The sequence below is a fragment of the Neolamprologus multifasciatus genome, chromosome 12 (assembly GCF_963576455.1).
Source record: "Neolamprologus multifasciatus chromosome 12, fNeoMul1.2, whole genome shotgun sequence".
Lineage (NCBI taxonomy): Eukaryota > Metazoa > Chordata > Actinopteri > Cichliformes > Cichlidae > Neolamprologus > Neolamprologus multifasciatus.
Window position 1 is genome coordinate 30,559,083 of NC_140450.1, and position 15,214 is coordinate 30,574,296.

Genomic DNA, 15,214 nt, shown 5'->3' on the forward strand with positions numbered 1-15,214 from the left:
ATTTTCTATGTAGTCCTCCACTCCCTCCCTCTCTCCACTCTCTGTAAGCAGTAATCTCCGGTCGCTCTCACTGCCTCGCAGCTTTCTGCCCTGCCACAGCGCATCTCTCTCTCTCTCTCTCTCTCTCATTCTATCTCTCTCTCTCACTCTCTCTCCTTTCGGCTCTACTTTCTCCCCAGTGAGGATGACAACCCCAAATTTGATGAACCAGCGAAGCTCTCATTCCGGCTGGTGGCTTCTGAGGGAGACCCCACATGAATGGGCTTACTGGACGAGGAGGTGCCGCGTCTAAGGAGCTTCTAAGGAAACCTGTCAGCTGTAGCAGTCGCTGAGTGAGTGTTATACTATTTTACTTCGGGTTTCTGTCAAGGATAAAGAATGAGTGAGGGTGATGACTGGATCGGGGAAAGAATGAAACCAGGATTTTATTGCTTTTCAGGTGTGACAGTGCATTATTTCCCCTTTAAGCATGCTGGAACCATTAGTTGACTGATTGATTGTCTGACACTACAGCTGAGGATTTATAGACTTATGAGATAACTAAGGCAGCGTTGAGCTTACGCAGCAGCTGTATCCCGTCTGTCAGGGCTGAGCACTGTTCTTGGTCACGACACTGAAATGCTGTGCCTTTGTTTGCCCATCTCTCTTCATCGCTGTGCTTACTGTAGCATACACTCATACAGATGGCTATCACTCCCTAGGGTTGTGTTCAAACTCACCATTGTTTGTATATGGTCAGATTACGATCACATCAGGCTTTTCCAAACATCTATCTATACTAAGAGTGGGGAAGTTTTGAAACAAAGTTGACATGACTATTTATCATGTAAGGATTTTTCAGATGATCTTAGCTCACTTTAACAATCCACTTGGCTGTAATAGTTATATATAAAAAAGGTCTGAAATAACAAAGTCTGATAAAGTCAGAAAAAGTGTAACAAGATGAAGGCTGTGGTTGGTGGAAGGCATCTCTATGGTAACAGCAGGTTGTGCCAAGGTTAGAAGAGAGGTGAAGGAAGCTTGCGGCTTCTTTCTGGCGCACATTTAGGTGGATTGCAAATTACGTTACTGACGGGACTTAAGAAGATCAGCAAAACCGAATATTAATGAGGAAATTGTGAAAGAAAACAGAGGAAATTTACATACAATAAACTGTGTAAAAGTATTAAACACAACTCAAACCAGAGGGGGGGGGGATTTCTAAACTTCATCTATAGTATTCTGACTATATTTAATTTAAAACAGTTCATCTGGAGGGTTGGTTTGTTGGAGTTTCATCTCTAGTTTCCTGTTTGCGGAGGCAGGCCAGTCTGATGGTAGAAGACACAGAGAAACTCTCGGCAGTAAAGATCTTCCAATGCTAATGCGAGCAGCGACGAGAGAGAGTTCGGCTGCACCACATCCTCAAGTGTCATTTCCCCAAAAGGCTCCTTTAGAAGCCCACACTGATCCTCTTTGTCATTTGGATTTGAAGTATAACGATGAGCTAGATTTGTGAAGTGGTTTTCCAAATGCTCAGCATAAATTGTAACATTCATTCAATTTGATCGCCGAAAATGGCTGTCTCTGGAGCTCCAGAGCATTCAGTAGCTAGTCCGTAGCACTGATGGAGCTAGTTAAAAGTAAAAGTGTTTTTGGTGCCACGTCGTGAATGTAGGACAGTTATCACCATCAATGAAGGTTTTAGGAAGGCTAACCAGTCAGTTAGTGATTAAAGTCTAACTGTGGTCTGCACATTTTAACATGGCAGCAGATCTGTCTGCAACTGGCTGCTTGGTAACTGGAAGCATTGAAGTGCAGCTCTGAATACCATTTTAACTGTTTCAGGGTGGTTTCCTATAAAGCTTATGTAACAAATGATATTTCTGGCCAGTGTTTATTTTGAATGTGCTAGTTCTTCATGCTGCAAGTATAAAAACCTCTAGTGTCACTTGAATTGCCTTAAAACCTCTATCTTATGGAAAATAGTATCTTATATCAATTTCTGATATTCCCATGCACTAGGCCTATGATGGACCTTCAAATTAATATTACTGTAGTCAAGCACTAAATAACATGGATAAGGCTATATTAGTAGCAGCCTTCAAAACTAAAATGCTAGCAGGAAACTGTGGAGCTAGAGAGCCTTGCACTGGGGTATTGTTAATTTGTCGTTGTCATGACAATCAGCAGTATACATGGAAAAGATGGCCTGAAAGATCAACTTAGAGGGAAGTGGTTGAAAGAAAGGCACTGAGCTTGTTCTTAGGGAGAATCTGTGCCACTACAAAGTTGCAACAGGTCTGTGATTCACCGCTGCCCATACAGTGGCCGTGGCCCTTGGTCACCTAGACTGAATGTGGAGCAACACCATGACTGGGATGCAACCTCTCTCCACTCTCCTCCTCTTCAACAACTCTGACTCACAGCCCAGCACGCATTATTCAGCCCACGAAAAAGAGCTCTTCGAATGAAGCCAGTGTTCTTCTCGGAGCTCTCATTTGTCTCATTTAAAGCTTTTCTGGAGTTGTTTTGATTGCACAAGCACGCCAAACTATGTTCAGGGTTTGAACACTGTTAAGTTTGAGCAACACAAATCTAGAGATGTTCAGTAGATACAGATTGGTTAGCTCAGAGGTCAAACTGTCTTTCCTGTTGTTGCAATGAGGTTTTAAAAGTATAGTTATTAGTAATTGCTTTGTGGGAGCTAATTATTGCTGAGGAGGAGCCCAGCTGCACAGTCTGTTAGCTCAGCTGATTATGGGCAGTCAGCTAGCACTCGAATTTTAGAGAAAGACAGCCAGATCTGAATCCCATCTGGTGCCTCATGCTCGGATGGCACCCCTAACCACCAACTTTACCACTGGCTGGCTGCTGATGAAGTTCTCCACATTGTTAAGAAGTGTCAGCACATATAGATTCATTAGTGGCTTTGAGCCTCTTAGACCCACGAGCAGACATGAACCAAAGACACATAAATCTTCTGTGCCTCTCTGAGTCAAAACAATTTCACAGGAGTGAAAATCTTTTGGGGATCACAGTTGCAAAATTGTTTTTCTAACCGCACCGTCACCGTTGAATACAAATGGGACTTTTTGACATCTCATATAAACTATACAGAGGGAACACGCGCCTCTGACGTGATGTGCTTACAGGCTGAAAAATCATCAGGTGCATGAGGAAGCTAACCTCATGCATCATCACCCGTTACAAGCCACCTGCTCCTGCATCATGTTGTGCCAGTGAAACTTGAACTCTAGGCTGATGCAGCTTGGGCACATGCTGCGTGGCCTGTTGTGATACCGGACAGAACACTCAAAAAAAAAAACCTTGAAGCATGATGATTACAGAATGTCAGATTTCCGGGGGAAGTATTAGTAAGCACCAGCAGCGTCTTTAGAAGTTCACAGTGTGTGTTGTTCATCTGCATAGTGTGCACAGCTTAGTTTCCACTTAGAAATCCATGCAATCTTCTGGTAAACATCCTGATTATGGAAAAAATAGCAAAATTTCACTAACAGAGGATTGTCGAGAAATGGAAGTGTTTCTGCTATGTTCATTTCTTTACAGACATTACCAGCCATCTAAACCCTAAGCTTAAACATTTTCTGTACATATTCTGACTTCATTATTTGAAATTTTGCTATCTTTAATATGACCATCCCCCACTGCAACAGCATTTATATGGCAGAGAATCAGAGGAACCAAACTAGATTCCCTTAAAACGAAATAATAAAGCATTTAAATAGTAAATTAAATCTCTTATGAACACAGTGCAGCGGCAGTAGAGCACATACAGTAGTTGAGCTTGAGCTGAGCTTGTTACTGTACCGAGGAGTGGGAGGTGAGCCTGTGCTTTTAATAGACATCCTGCCTCTGCCACTCATTCTTGTGCATGCTACTTGATCACAAAAGCTGCCAAATATATCCAGTGGTGGTAAAAGAGGCTGTTGTTGTGAACACAAGCGGGCTATTTTTAGTCTCTGCCAGGAGAGAATATACGATCACGTATTTGATCAGCACAGTGGTTTGCTTACTAAATATCTAAGCTGTGAACAGCATCCTTTATCTTCTAGTCATCTGTGGTATCATGTTAATGGAGTAAGTGTTAATGTATAAAGTGTCGCTGCTCTGGAATGACTGTGTGCTATGTGAATTTCGCAAGTCTTCAGTGCCTGTTTGATAAATGCTATTTTTGGTATGAAAGTGAGCATTTGAGTTGGGATTTAAATATACCACTTATTTACTTTTTAAATATGTAGACACATAGACACATGAATTCTGTTATGTATGGTCACAGGAAATATCCCAACTGACTTATGGAATAAGTCATCTATACAGTATGATTATGAAAGGTAAGTGTTTTACATAAGAGCACTGAGTCAGCCCTTCATATTTCAAGAGAGGGTTAGCAGAAACTGTTTATTGTAATGTGTCTCTAACTGCTCTCCGTTCACTCTCACCTACAGATTAATGACTGCATCTATCAACTCTCCTGATAAGACCATCTCCTTTGGCACAGCCTCATTACTTTAAAAGCACCAAAACAAAGGCCAGGATTGCCAGACACATGTCACAGGTATAACTTTTCACATGGTAAGAGTTTGTTTCTAGAGTCAGCCATCTGTTTGCCAGTTTGCCTTGCCTGGTGTGTTTTTCTGTATGTTTGGAATTTCTGGCTATTTACCCTTGTGGCTACACTATGTGCTTTACCTTTAACGGCTATGGTAAGAATAAAAATCTCTGAAGTTCAGCAACTGCTGTGAAAAATATACTAATTAATCCTGACTGATGTGATGTAAGTGATGCTTAGCAAAGAAGCTGCATAATCTTTCGCGTAAAGTAGTCATGATAAAGGTGATGAAACATTTAAAAATATTAAATTCAGTTTTATTTATATTGCATCAAATCACAACATCCATCCCATCAAGACACTTTATACTGGGAGGTAAAGACCTTACAATAATAGAGACAAACCCCAACAATCAGATGCCCTTGTGTGAGCATCCACTTGGTAACTGTGGGGAGGCAAAACTGAGAAGGTGCTCAGACATTTACAAGTGAAATAAGGATCATTATAAATTGTGAATCATGCTAAGCTACATTAGTCCAAGAATAAAAATATGGAGTTGAAAAATGGTCCCTTTTAATTTTTGTTTTGCTGCACAAGCTCATCAACAAATGTTACCATTTTATTTCATAGCTTACACAAGTTAATTCTCACAAACAGATATATTATTTTGTTGAATGTGCTCTACTGATTGGTGGTGAGATTCAGTTTTGTATTGACTGTTTGTTTTTGTATGCAACTCTATCAAAATACTCAGTTAGGCATCTGGTTCAGTACATCAAACCAAGCAGCTTGTGACACAAAGAATCCATCAGTGAAGGAACAGTAATATCTCAGCTACTTCAACACCTCCATCTCGTTGTTAAGCACATATTTAAACCTGTCAGAAGGAAACTTTGCTGACTTATAAGATCTGGCTAATGTAATCTGTATGACTCAAAACATACCTCTTATAACACCTCCACAAGCCCCAACCAGATGAAGATATAATGAGCAGTGTACTTCAGTGTCACATCTAAATGTGTGCAGATTTACACCAATCCACCTTTATTCATGTCACTGTATTTCTCTGAGCTGTCTGCTGAAAGACTTGTGAGTGACACATCATTTTGGATTCCTGTACCACACTGACCCTTTGGTTTTACTGGCTGCAACACCCATGCCGTGGTGCTGTGTTTTCGTGAGCATGTGTCTGCATTATGACTGTGTTAGTGCTGCCATAGACTAAGCGCTGTCACAGTATCTGTGACTGTGCTGCCTGTCCTGCTGTTTCTCTGCTTTCCAACCCTCCTCTTGGCCTGTAATGCTATAATGGCAAATGTAATTGTAACATCAATCACTACCAATGACATGTGGCACGAAACAAGTCTACTGCACTTTTACACAGACACACACAGACAGATAAGCATATTACATGCATGTTGTGACAATTGCACAAATGTACTGTTTTTCCTTTCAGGTTGAGCAAGAGATCTCGCTCATTCAGAGGAAGATGTCTGACCTTGAGTCAGTGCTCCAGCAAAAGGACATAGAGTTGAAGGCCTCAGAGACTCAGAGGACAATCCTAGAACAGGATCTGGCCACTTATATCACCGAATGCAGTGTGAGTATCTCCAGGGATTATAAGACAGAGACATAGCACTGGAAAGAACTGAAAGCACTGAAAACATTTGCTAAAAGCAAAACTGAAACTGAACTACCAGGTAAAAAGTTTTAGTACGCCTTATTTTGGGGCAAAATCAATTTTTATTAGATTTAACAGGAGATTTTATATTAACGTTTTTTATGATGTGTGACTGGAATTAATCAAGCACCAGAAGTGTCTCATGATGGTTGGGAAGTGGTAAGAACTGCTTCTACAAGAACTTTGTATTACTGCAATCGCTAACATATAGGCTGCTTCCTCATATGCATGTGTGTGTATGCCATATATACTATGACTCTTGCTGTCAATTCACTAAAATGCAATGGTAGATGAACAAGATATTGGAAATACTACTTAGCTGATGATAGTACAGCATCCAAAAAGTGAAACAACACCTATTTAACGCTAACTATTTATTTCAGGATTTTGATATCACGTTGATTTATTTTCAGCTGCGTATTCCCAACAAAGTGTCAGCTGACTGAACACAAGTTTGTCTTGATTTCAGAGTCTAAAGCGCAGTTTGGAACAGGCTCGTATGGAAGTGACACAGGAGGACGATAAAGCACTGCAGCTTCTTCATGACATCCGGGAGCAAAGCAACAAACTTCAGGAGATCAAAGAGCAGGTAGGACGACATTTCGGGTGTCACATAGGTCAGCTGGCTGAGAGTACGCCTGATGCTGTGGGCTCAGAATTGAATAATTAATGGAAATTAGTCTCTACTGTTGCAATCATTTTTTGATTTCATTAAGTTTTGTTCTTTTGAGTGAAAAGACTTTTCTTTAGTGACTGTTTTCCCCTTCGTTTTCCAATGAGTATTCATGCAGTACTTTGCAGTGAAGGGAAGTACTGTATTACATAAATAATGAATTATGTTTTTCAGAAAGAACATTTTAAGAGGATTTCATAATGGCAGTCAGATGGAGCAGGTCAAGCCACCAAGGCTGAGTGTGTGGGTTGTGAGTGTTAATTAGACAGGCACATGATGCTGAAACCCCACAGCTAGGGATGGGAATTGATAAGAATTTAGTGATTCCGATTGCACTATCTTTATCACGTATCTATTGTCATTGGGTTCTCATTAGCTCTGTTTTGAGAGTCAGCACCATCACTAAGCAGCAACGAAGAAATTACATTCATGCAATTGCAAGCTGTGGGTCAAATGTTTGTGCATGTTTGCTGAGCTATTTCCCCTCTTTGTTGTGATCAGTGAGGAGTCGTTACTCAAAAAGTCATCATTTAACATAATACACACTTTTATTTTTCATGTAATGCAGTACGTTTCTAAATTACTCCCAGGAGAAAGTAATTTGTTGTACTACCTGTTACATTACTTTCATGTTACTCTGTAAAAAGCTGAAACACACTGTCTCATAATCACTATTTTACAATATAAACAACCCCACACACCAACACAAATCCCTAACGAGGACACACGTCTCTAAGATCTTTCTCTTAACAGAATACAAAGCTGACCGCACAAAGCAAAGATGAAAACCAGCACAAAAAAGCGATCGCTGCAGTGATTCTGCTTTAGAAACATGAACAGGTAGAAAGGGAGGCTGCAGCCTGACTGCTCATCTGCTTGTTACCTGTTGAAGTTCAGGATCTGTCTGCATTCACTCAGCTTTCACCCTGGGTTCTTGGCTAGCTTAGCGTTAGCATGCTGTCTTGGCAGATGCTTGCAAAGAAAGTTGTGTTAGCAGCATAATGCGGTTGTTTCCGTCCTGGATGCAGTTTTAAGCTTCATCATTTATCTCTTTTGTGCAATAAAAATAAATGCGCATATCCAAGCTCTAGACTGCATCGCTATTTTCCTCTTCTGAAATCAGCTGATTGTAGCACAAGTGCAAGAAGGGATAACTGGGATCGACAGGCAGGGAGACTAACAGTTCCAATGAATTGGACTACTGGGAACTGGTTCCAAATTCCCATGCCTACCCACAACAGGCTGTAGGGGTGCAATCAGTATAGCATTACCTACATCATGTGTAGAAATGCCTCATGTTGGAGTACCCTCTTAATGTAAATGATTGTGTTTTTTTTAATCCTTGAAAATCCATTTTTTATACATGTATATATTCAAGTTACGGTATATGGATGGAGTGCATGTACAGCGCTTTATAGGAAAAAGGTTTGTTTACCACAAGACTGAGAAAGAACTCATCAAAGGTTTAGTTTACTCCTCTGTTTGTAAGACCTTGCTTTATTAGGCTAAGTTGATCGTGCAGTTTTTAAGATGTTAAAACACAGTGAGTCTGTAAAGTGCTTCGACTCAGTGAGTCTCTTTGGAATCAAAAATACGTCTGATATCAAATGAGACAGGAGTGTACACACAGCTCTTAATTAATGAAATCAAAAGTGATGAGTGTGGCATGTGTTTGTGCGAGCATGTATAGTTCTGCAGGGGTGACGGCACAACATGAAAGAATGTTGCCAGCTGTGAGAATCAAGCTGATACAAGATTGACAATTTAGGACAAGAGATAAGGAGCATGAAAAATCATCTTCCTGGCATTATGCACCATTTTTTTTCTTAAAAAGCAACCTGTTTTCCTCAGCCTACACTAGTGCCGGTTACCAAGCACTGAATACAGGGAATATAACTGGTTGCCATGGTGACGAGAGCCATATACCTACAAGTGAGGAGAGCGCTGATGCAGTGGGCAGGCTGTCGTGATGAGGTGTTGGGGCCTTAGCTCATACTGTTTGGAAAACAGAAATTTTGACCATCACTTTATATTCTCCTTAAACAAACAGTGATCCGTGTGATGGAAGAGATTGCAAAATACCACTCAGATTAATAAATTGTCCAGAAAAAAAGTGATGGAAGTATTTTCTGGAGGGGAAGAAAATGGGAAAAAAGCTTGAAATGGAGGGTGATATCCTGTCACAAAGCTGTAAAGTCACTTTGAGAAGTGAGGATAGTTATCACATTGTCTTTTTGGAAAGTTACAGAGATGTTGGACACAGAGCAGAATCAGTTTTCAGCTTGCTTTTCACGTAAAGCATACTGTGGCCGCGGGGATCCCTCAGCAGGAGTCTGAGTTGTTTCTTTTTCTCAACATTTCAGTACTATTATTCATTTTAGCGTGTTACTGTGCACAGCTCAGACTGATAACCTGAGAGTACAGTCAGTCTCACTGAGTTAAGTTAACAGCAGTGAGATTAGGGTTGTGGTTGATTGTGCTGGGGTACTAAAATATCAAACATTATTAGGTGTTTTCTTTTCAGTTTTCTTCTTATATGGAAGCCCTTCATGGATAAATTCACTACACTGTCAAATTTGTGAGGGTTTTCTGCTGCTCGTGTGTATTATACGGCTCTGTGTTCCCACTGGTGCCTCCCAGCAGGGTATTTACACCAGCTAAATCCTGCATTTCATCTTGAATAGCATCTGTCTCCCACGCTCTGTCACATGACTGCAGTGTTTATCACTTTTGTGCAAAAAATCATGCAGTGTTGGATCAACAAAGAGAGATTGGGGATAGATTCATTTACAAAGAGAAGAACTCTGTGCCAAAGCCAGGAAGACCTGCAAACATATAGAAAGAGACAGTTTCACTGAAGATACGAGAGTAAATAAGGCCCACAGAAAAGCACACGGCTCCTTTTTTCTGCTGTATCAACAAAAAAAGGTTAGAAGTCATGAAATTTAAGAAAGTACCAAGAAAGAGTGCATGTACTGTGTCTGCATATATACATAATAGAATACTGCATACAAAAAATGTTAGACTTTAAAAAACCCTGGCCAACAATGGTTTGAATTTAGTTTTGCTAATAGGTCCCTCTGTGGAACAGTCCCAAACTAAGCCATGAGATGAGCGAAGATTTTGGCCAGGACTGAGTCCTGTTGACTTTCATTGTTATCAGTTGCAAACTCATGCGAGTTTCAAGAGCCTAACATTTTTCTTACTGAGTGGGAATAACTAAAACAACATTTAAGACAAATTCAATTAAAAAAATTTAGTATAGCACAAAATCACAACAATGGTTGCCTGCTTTATATTGTAATATATTATAATAATAGAGAGAAAACTAATAAAGTAATGAAGAGAAAAACCACCAATCACACAATCGCCTACAGCATAAGCAAGAACTCGGCGACAGTGGGAAGGAGAAACTTCCTTTTAACAGGAAGAAATCTGAGGCAGGACCAGGCTCAGGGAGAGGCGGGGCCATCTGCTGCGACCGGTTGGAGGTGAGGAAAGAGGTGCGTCAAGGAGAAGTGCTCAGTGCATCATGGGAAATCCCCAACAGCCTATTGCTATTGCAGCACAACTAAGGGAGGATTAAGGGTCACCTGATCCAGCTCTTACTGCAAAACTAAAAAAAGGAAGAAAAAAGATTTAAACCTAACCTTACAAGTAAAGACAGTTTCTGTCTCCTGAATCCAACCTGGAAGCTGGTTCAATAGGAGAGGAACATGAAAGCTGAACACTCTGCTTTTAAATATCCTAGGAACCACAAATAACCCTGCACTCTGAGACTGAAATGCTCCATTAGGCTGATATGGTACAATGCAGTCCAAGTAAGCGCACCACCCAAATAAAACTAAAGACGCAAGATTTGAAACATCAGAACACAATTCAGAATCAGAATTTTTACCTCTGTGAATATTGGTGATGACGAGGGCAATTAAAATCCCCCACAGCTGTTCTTTTAGCTTAGGATCTGGTGACTGCAAAAGCCAAAGGTTATTTCATATGCATTTTTATATGCATACATATATATATAGTTAGGTAACTGCTTTTAACTGCATGCCACATGTATTATTATATTATTATAATTTAATTTTACGTCTTGTACATTTTTTAAAATTATTTTATTTATGATTAACAACAAAACTAAACTGGCACATAGCAATAACATTAGATTCACAATTTTATCTTTTGCTTTTAATTCATTTTCAAGGTGAAAATTGCAAACTACCTTAGAAACAATACATTTATGGATCCTTATATATTTGTCTTGTGAAGTGAGCAAGTAGGAACAATTTAATGTCATTAATTTGCTTCTTTTTCTTGTTTTTTTCTTTGAGTTTATCAATTCTTAAAAAACATCAGCATAGAAAAGAAAACAGATTTATTTATTTATTTACTTTTTTTTTGCTTGTTTGCTTTTTTCTTTACAAGTAAACACAGATTTGACGATCTCAGTCAGGGGTTGGAGGGTGTTAACAGTGGCTGCCTTCATTGCATCAGCTCATCTAAGTTTTGAATGTCATGTCTTGTCTCAGAGTTTTTTTTTTCTGTGCAGGTGTTTGAGCCACAATTATGTTCCATCTCAAGAAAAGACCGCCGCTGTGATTCAGCAATTCACAAGCTGTATTTGTTTAGCACACTGAAAGCTTTCTTTTTCATTTCTTTAGGCCAAATCATCATTCTGCTAAAGAATGACTGGAATTGGAGAAACATTTCTAACCCATAATCATGATTATTGTCACTATCAAATGGGAGATGTACCTATGGAGCCAATGAATTGTCACTATAATGGAAACTGCCTTGCTTTAATGGAGCCAAAGTGGTCATGGTGGAGGCAAATGTTTACTTTAACATGGTGCCAAACCAGCTCAGTGATGTTTTTCTTCCTGGCCCACAGCAGTACATTCTGACAATGTGGGGACTCTTCGGATCACCATGTCTGATGCTGTGTGCTTCCACATAGACCACTTTTAATCTGTGTCGGCTGAGCACCAATGCTCCCTGGATGCACAATGATGCTAGTTTTTATTAGACTGACAAACAGGCTGATGTACCCTGTAAGCAGATGAGGTGGTTAAAATTAGATTTGTTATGCAGTGACTAATTACTGTTTAACAGACATCTGCAAATGACTGTGGCCGATCATTGTTTCTACATTCTTTTCTCCTTTTTAACGGTCTTTTCATAAATGTTTATTTTCCTCTACTATGTGATGAGTTTTGAACGCGTGCCTGAGACTGCTATAAATAATGCAGTGATCTCTAACGAGGACATCTTCTTCAGGTTCTAGTCAAACAATGTTAAGGTTGTTTGAGAAAGCGTGCAGTATTTGGTCTAACCAAATATGCTACACTGGAATGAGGACAATCTTAATGGCTACTAAAAATATAGTTACGTTACCTGGATTAAGTGCTTATGATTAAGATATTAAATCCTTGCAATATTGTGCACAAGTATTAATTCAACCCTCATTTGTTCATTGTTTTGCTTCTAAGGAAACAGAGCTTCTTGCGAGTGTTTGTCTTTGTTGTCTACAGTATGTTCAACATGTTTTAGTAAGCTTTCATAAACCTTTAAGAAACCTTATTTCAAGGTTGAATCCTGTCACTGTGCATCTGGAAAGCCCTATTTGTCACCATGTATAAAACCATTTGTAAAAGTCCAATCGGACAATGCTCCCAGCTTTCTGACTGTAGTTTGATGAAGTCCAAATTTTGAAAAACATCACCATGCTTCCCTTGTGATGATTTAGATTCAAGTCTGAATTATGTGAGAGTACCTAATTTGGGTAGATGTGGTGTTGGGTCAGCATTTTGTGGGACTACTTGGACCCTTTAATTTCTGTTTGTGTTCAGCTTCACTTATCCAGTCATCTAAGGCAACGGTCCCCAACCCCCGGGCCTCGAACCGGTACCGGTCCGTGAGTCGTTTGGTACCGGGCCGCGAGAGTTGAGGCTCAGGTGTGAAATGTATAGTTTTCAGGGTTTTTATCAGTTTTCAGCGTTATTTTGTTATCGTTTTTATCGTTTACTCGGTTTTCCTTGGTCTTTTCACGTGTGTTATGAATAAATTTTCTTTTTTTCGGTACTGGTACTAGTTTTATTTTGTTGTATTTATCCACGACACCTTAAAGGCCGGTCCGTGAAAATATTGTCGGGCATAAACTGGTCCGTGGCGCAAAAAAGGTTGGGGACCGCTGATCTAAGGTTTCTCTTACCTGTGTGTAGGAATATCATGCCCAGCTGGAGGAGATGCGAGTTTCCATTAGACAGCTGGAAGAGGACCTGTCCGCTGCCCGTCGCCGTAGCGACCTTTATGAGGCAGAACTGAAAGACTCCCGCCAGGCCAGCGAAGAACTGAAGAGGAAAGCTGCAGAGTACCAGCACAGGATTCAGAAGGTCTGCACTGGAACTAAAGCTTTTAATGACTCAAAGGTTTTAGGAAGGCATCGGCGACACAAACTGTATGAACAGTTGTGGTCAGACGTTTGCATCATGGGCATGAATGTCATGGTATTGGGGGTTTTGATGACTTCTTTGAAATGTTCTTTCTTCACATTGTTGAGCAGTGATTGTATGGCATATATCTGTAATGGCTAAAACACAAGAATTGAGTGCCTAAGTTTGTGGACTACATTTAAAGGCAGGTTAGTTACAGGAAACCAAACAATTGTGCAACTTTCTAAGGGGCATTAAACCAAATATTAGTGTGGGTGTGTGCATATATTTGAGCCTCATTTTGACCCTTAGTGGATTTGATGAATGCTATGTAAACTACTGAGCATACCTGTAATCTGGCTATTGGCAATTATAGCGCTCACAGTGACAGAGCAACCACATGATCATGATTTGCAACTTTTCTAGTAAAGTAGTGATCATTTCTCTTCCTAATCTTCATCTTCACAGGCCAAAGATCAAGGGAAAGCAGAAGGAGATGAGACGATCACCAAGTTGGAGAAGGTAGCTCGTGAAGTTAATTTATTCGTGATAAAAACTGTGTGATTGGTGAGGGCGAAAATTTATTCTAGGTAAAGACACTGAAGAGTTTAAATGACTTTAATGTGGGATAATATTTCCATATTTAAATGATTTTTTTCCCCCTTTTTAGACAAATACTGAACAGCAGGTCAAGATCCAAGAGCTACAGGAAAAACTCACCAAGGTAAAATATTTTTGTTTAAAAGACCAATTAATAATTTATTTGAACTTGTATCCCAAATGGAAGAGATGCAGCAGTATTTTGCACTTTGAGAGGACTTTATAAACTTTTCATTACCCTTCCCAACCTCCTCCTTTCTCTCTCTGTCTCTTGAATAAACTTTGGTCTCCTGTCATATGTAGGCTATTGCCAGGGAACGATTAAACTGGAGTTACTGATTAATAATCAACAGTCAAACAGTTTTGGCTACAATTGGCCTAAATCTGACACAATGTGAACTAAATGTGAAATAATTAACATGTAGCATGTCATTTTCTTAAGGATTTGGTATGAGCAATGTAAAGTAGTTTATTTAAAAGTAAGAAAGAGAGCAAAAGTTTGGTTATTCCTTCTAAATGTTTTCTATCTTTTCCTTGTAATTACTAGGCATTAAAAGCAAATGCTGAGGCTACTGACCTCCTTCAGACTACAAAAATGGCCAAAGAGCGCACGGAGCGGGATCTAGAGAGGCTCCAGAATAAGGAAGACTCCAGTGACAGCCTACGCAGACGTCTCCGTGAGACTGAGGTACACACACACAAACACTGCTGTCACAGACGCTGTACACATGCACAAAGACTTTCATACATTTCATACGTTTTCAGTCATTCGTAGATTTGCACCGTCAAAATTTCTGTGTTAAAAGTCTTAGAAATAATAAATAATCTGATAGAAGCACAAACCTGTTCTGTAATGAATCGTTGCTTGTCAGAGAGCTTTTGTTTTGGGATTTGATTATTTCCTGGTTGTCGGGATCTCCCCCCGGTGTCCAGTTCTTGTGAGTGACACCAGATTAAACTAGACAAAAATGCTCAACAAACATTTATTTTCTTTAGTTTAAGGTCTTCAGTCTGTATCCATTATGTAGCGACTGTATGGTTTTGGACACAAGGACATTTTTTGTGATTGTTCCTGTGAAGCTAACCAGGCTGCCTATTATATTTTACTACATGATCATCGAGTGGCTGTTTCTGTATACAGTTTTATTCCAGGCTACATTCAGGCGACTATCTTAACATCTTTTTTTAAAGCAGCACATTCCTTTTTTAAGCCTTTTGTCCTGTTTTGACATAAAAAATTTAAGGATCTAAATCTGGATTATTTTGACAAAATGATT

The 15,214-nt window shown here is 39.7% G+C and overlaps 1 protein-coding gene across 8 annotated transcripts in view; it reads left to right on the plus strand.

The window, feature by feature from the left end:
- The first annotated feature begins 10 nt into the window (after positions 1-10).
- The window catches only part of citb (citron rho-interacting serine/threonine kinase b), a 53,604-nt gene continuing 38,400 nt past the window's right edge, over positions 11-15,214 (plus strand). For 3 of the 8 annotated variants that reach the window (XM_085181376.1, XM_085181375.1, XM_085181379.1), the window contains exons 1-8: positions 13-332; positions 4,449-4,558; positions 6,009-6,152; positions 6,703-6,822; positions 13,128-13,298; positions 13,806-13,859; positions 14,008-14,061; positions 14,485-14,625. In XM_085181376.1, coding sequence (XP_085037502.1) covers positions 4,550-4,558; positions 6,009-6,152; positions 6,703-6,822; positions 13,128-13,298; positions 13,806-13,859; positions 14,008-14,061; positions 14,485-14,625 — 693 coding nt within the window. In that variant the 5' untranslated portion in view covers positions 13-332; positions 4,449-4,549. Of the gene's footprint in view, positions 333-4,448; positions 4,576-6,008; positions 6,153-6,702; positions 6,823-11,237; positions 12,779-13,106; positions 13,299-13,805; positions 13,860-14,007; positions 14,062-14,484; positions 14,626-15,214 lie in introns of those variants that run through there. The other 5 variants (XM_085181373.1, XM_085181374.1, XM_085181372.1 and 2 more) reach the window with 5 other exon arrangements.